Source organism: Corvus brachyrhynchos, unplaced genomic scaffold, assembly GCF_000691975.1.
Source record: "Corvus brachyrhynchos isolate BGI_N302 unplaced genomic scaffold, ASM69197v1 scaffold30, whole genome shotgun sequence".
NCBI lineage: Eukaryota > Metazoa > Chordata > Aves > Passeriformes > Corvidae > Corvus > Corvus brachyrhynchos.
In genome coordinates, this window is record NW_008235742.1 from 1,565,139 (window position 1) to 1,568,879 (window position 3,741).

At 37.1% G+C, this 3,741-nt stretch overlaps 1 protein-coding gene across 1 annotated transcript in view; it reads right to left on the bottom strand.

Annotated features, from left to right (window-relative positions):
- The window catches only part of LOC108449806 (breast cancer type 1 susceptibility protein homolog), a 5,894-nt gene extending 2,159 nt beyond the window's left edge, over window positions 1-3,735 (bottom strand). Inside the window, exons 1-6 of the mRNA XM_017747021.1 lie at window positions 3,470-3,735; window positions 3,277-3,374; window positions 2,793-2,846; window positions 2,349-2,429; window positions 1,763-1,851; window positions 682-833 (exon numbers count right to left, since the gene is read on the bottom strand). Of these exons, the coding sequence (XP_017602510.1) occupies window positions 682-833; window positions 1,763-1,851; window positions 2,349-2,429; window positions 2,793-2,846; window positions 3,277-3,356 (456 nt within the window). The 5' untranslated portion in view covers window positions 3,357-3,374; window positions 3,470-3,735. The remainder of the gene's footprint in view (window positions 1-681; window positions 834-1,762; window positions 1,852-2,348; window positions 2,430-2,792; window positions 2,847-3,276; window positions 3,375-3,469) is intronic.
- Between the last annotated feature and the right edge of the window lie 6 nt (window positions 3,736-3,741).

Consider the following 3,741-nt stretch of genomic DNA (forward strand, 5'->3'; position numbering starts at 1 on the left):
CTGCCGACAGGAAAATAGAAATGAATAATTATTTTTAACAGTGGTGTATTAAAAAACCCCATAGCTATTTAAACTTTAGCAGGGGGCTGATATAAATACTTAGTTCACATGCATTGGTAGCTTCTATGCACAATACAGTACAAGTAATTTATCATTTTGATATCAGTAATGAAATGTGTCAACAGAAGCAACGTGTCATGCATTTAACAGATCAAATCATTGCAAGTTTGATCCTACATTCTGTTTTGTCTAACATTCTACTCAGCATTAAGCAGATGAAAACAGAAACAACATGCCATGGACAGTCACACACACAGCAATTACCCCAAGCTGGGTAATGCCTTATGAATCCTAAGACATAGTCATGATCTTACCCCTAAAAAGATGAAACCCCTACATTTTAAGGCAGCCTTATGAAACAAGCAGGTTGAACAAGTTTTCAATCCTAGTTTCAGTAACAGACTGTATTATGGCAATATTATGTACAAATTCAGGTCAAACATCTTTCTCAAGTAAGTCCAGAATACAAAAATATATAGATGTCCTTGTGCAGAATATTACTCAAGTCAAAGAGCAACCTGAGATCAACCCAAAATCTCCTACTTCATTCTTTTATTTATATGCATGTATACACATTGCAAATACATTTTAAACAATCCACAAAAATAAAATGGGAAAAACAGTTACCAAGGTGCAGTTTTCTTGTCCATTCCCTTTAGCACTTTTTCTCCTGTTTCTGAAGCCCTTACTTTGGATGACAGAACTTTCTTTACACAGGGACTCAGGAGCAGTGGCTTCCGTGGATGTTTTAGGAAAGCGATGACTCTTTAAAACTAAAAAAGTTATTAGGTAAAAAACCCAAATTTTTTTACAGTGAGTATGACAAGTATTATACAGTAATGAAATGGACTTGTGTAGACCCTATGTGCTTAGTGCATATACAGCTAAAACATGTTTATCCAAGAAAGAAATCTTGTTGAATTACTAGTCTGATCATTCTGAGTACTCTTCAAGTAGTAAGTAAAAAGCCAACTAGTTTTCTCAACCAATTTTGGTTAGCTAGATAATCTAGCAAGAACAGGATCTCATTCTAGTGACTTTAGAATGGCCGAGCAAGTTAGAAAGAATTAAAAAACAAAGTCTGTTTTTTATAGCACAATATACAAAACACTACCATCTGCCCCCCAGCCACAATGTCTTGTTTACCAAAATATAAACAGGCACATGCCTGACTTACCAATACCCTACCAGCACCCTTAACAAGGCACTGAGTTCCAGAAAGGGCAAATTTGGACTCCCTGAGGATCTATCTAAATGGCATGAGTTAACAAACACTGCTACATCACCTGCTAATTCAGGCTCTGGGACTGTTTAACAAATTAAAACCACAAGGCTGGGCATAATCAAAAGCAGGACCTTTGTTAACAGTTACAGATTAAACATTTGATAAACATTCAGCTGTATTTCAGGAACTGAACATAAGATTGGCCAGAGTATTTGATAAACATTCAGCCATATTTCAGGAACTGAACATAAGATTGGCCAGAGTCATCAAACACAGTAAAACTGCTCAAGAGATTTTCCTAAGAACATCTTGGAAACTTAATGGAACTTATGCTTCTACATCCAAGAAAAAAACCTTTTGATAATTCTTCCCGTATTTATTACTGCACAGTAAATGGGTTACCTTATAAATAAATAATCACGATATGCCAAAGCCTTATTTTAAAAAAGACTGGGGGCATACATTCACAACACTTACACTTCACTCCAGTGTCAAGCTCAAAAGCACAGATAGTCTCCAATAATCCTTCAATTAGTTGCTTAAATCTGGAATTTTCTTTCAGACTTCTGAAATAACATCAGTACTTCAGTCATTTTAAGACAAATGAACAGGTTAACTATAAATGCCTCTAGAATTTTGGCTGAACAACAACAACAAAAAAAAAGGGGTAAAACTCCAAAGTGGAAGATGAGACAATGAGAAATTGTTGCTAAGGAGTAACAACACAATTCCCCCAAACAACCATTTCTATGGGAATTAAAACTACCACAAAAGTGAACTATCATATTTTTCCTCCTGGAGGTGTAGTAGAGAGAAATCAGTCGCAAGAATTAAACACTGACATAGCACAGACATCTGTTAAGAGAGGTGTGATCACCTGGAAAACAGCTTACATTGAGGTAAGGGAGTACATTTACTCCTTTAGAAATAGACAGCTTACTTAATAACCACTTTTTCTTCTGTATTTCAGTCTTAGGTTAATATATTTTAAGACTATTGTTAGCATTTCCCCAGAGTTCAAACATCTCAGCCTCCAGCCCCCTTACAAAGATGCATTCCTCACCTCTTGGTAACTTCAGTCTTACACAGAGGACACTCTGCCACACCTTTTTTCTTTTTACTGATAAGTTTGAACATGCAGAACCTAAGAAAAAAGAACACTTGTGATGGTAACAGAAGAAGGATTTTGTTTTCCCTAAAACTGAGTATGCACATTCACCTCTTAGCAGTAATCAAGTATGTATTCTTGTTCTGGTGTTACAGTGAGTTAATTGATCCCCTTTGACACACTCGTGAAGCTGCAGTTCTCTTTTCTACAGAATTGACTTTTTCCCCTAAAGTAGCTGCACGTGAAGTTACCAAACCACAGTATACATACATGATTAGCACTGAAGAAATATATATAGAAATTAAAACCGGTATATATGAAATTAAAAATTGTAAAACCAAAAAGATATTATATATAGAAACTAAAAATTGCATTGCACCTGCAAGTTTTCAATCCTACCTGCAGAATATGTGATCACATTTTGTTGAAACAGGCTCTTGGACCACATCCAAACTACAGAAAGAAAAACAAAAACACAGAAGTTGTAGACACTAGGGGGCCAGATTGCAACCAGAACCTTTGCTATTTCAGCATTTGTTTGCGCTAAAGAATTACACACCTCATTTACCTTTCAGAAACAAAAGGGACAAAACCCCACACTGCTCTACAAACAATACTCTAATCCAATCAGATACATTTTCTTCCCCCGCTGAATAGAGGAGTGACACATTTAGGTTCTAATAGAAAAGCAAAATTTACAAGAACATAAGAGCAAAAGACAAGCTTTTTTTCTTGCACTTTCTCATTTGAGCCCCACAAAACATCAGTATGTTTAGCCCTAAGCACAAATCTCCTTGCTTTCTGGTAAGCCATAGAACTGACAAAGCATATTCCCCCAAAATCTCCAAAAGATTAACTACACTGATATTATTTCCCGGCATACCATATTGGGCACTCCAAGTTCTTCTGCATAGCTGAAAGCACATTTTGTACGTGCCCAACAGTGATCACTGAGAAGTCCATCCTTCATCCAAAAATACTCTACAGAAAAAAAAAAAAAAAAATCAGCTTTGTTTCTGCAAAAAATTCTGTTGCATCCCATGACTACGCTTCCGCCCGCACGGCTCTGCTCTAACCTGCAGAATGGTATCAAACACGTTGCTGTTATTACTTGAGCAAAACTTTACAGTACAGAGTTCTTACTCTGAATGTTTACAGTTAAAACCTCTCCAGTGTCTTGTAGCCAAAGGAGCGCCCAGAAAGGGTTTAGAGCAGCAGCCTTCAGGAGGAGCTCAGTAAACGCGCAGAGCACAAAACGGCAAAGGAGAGGGGCTTGCTAGGCGGAAAAACACACGAAGTAGAGAAGACGGCAAACGTGCTTATGCAAAGGACCCCGGGCATACCCACA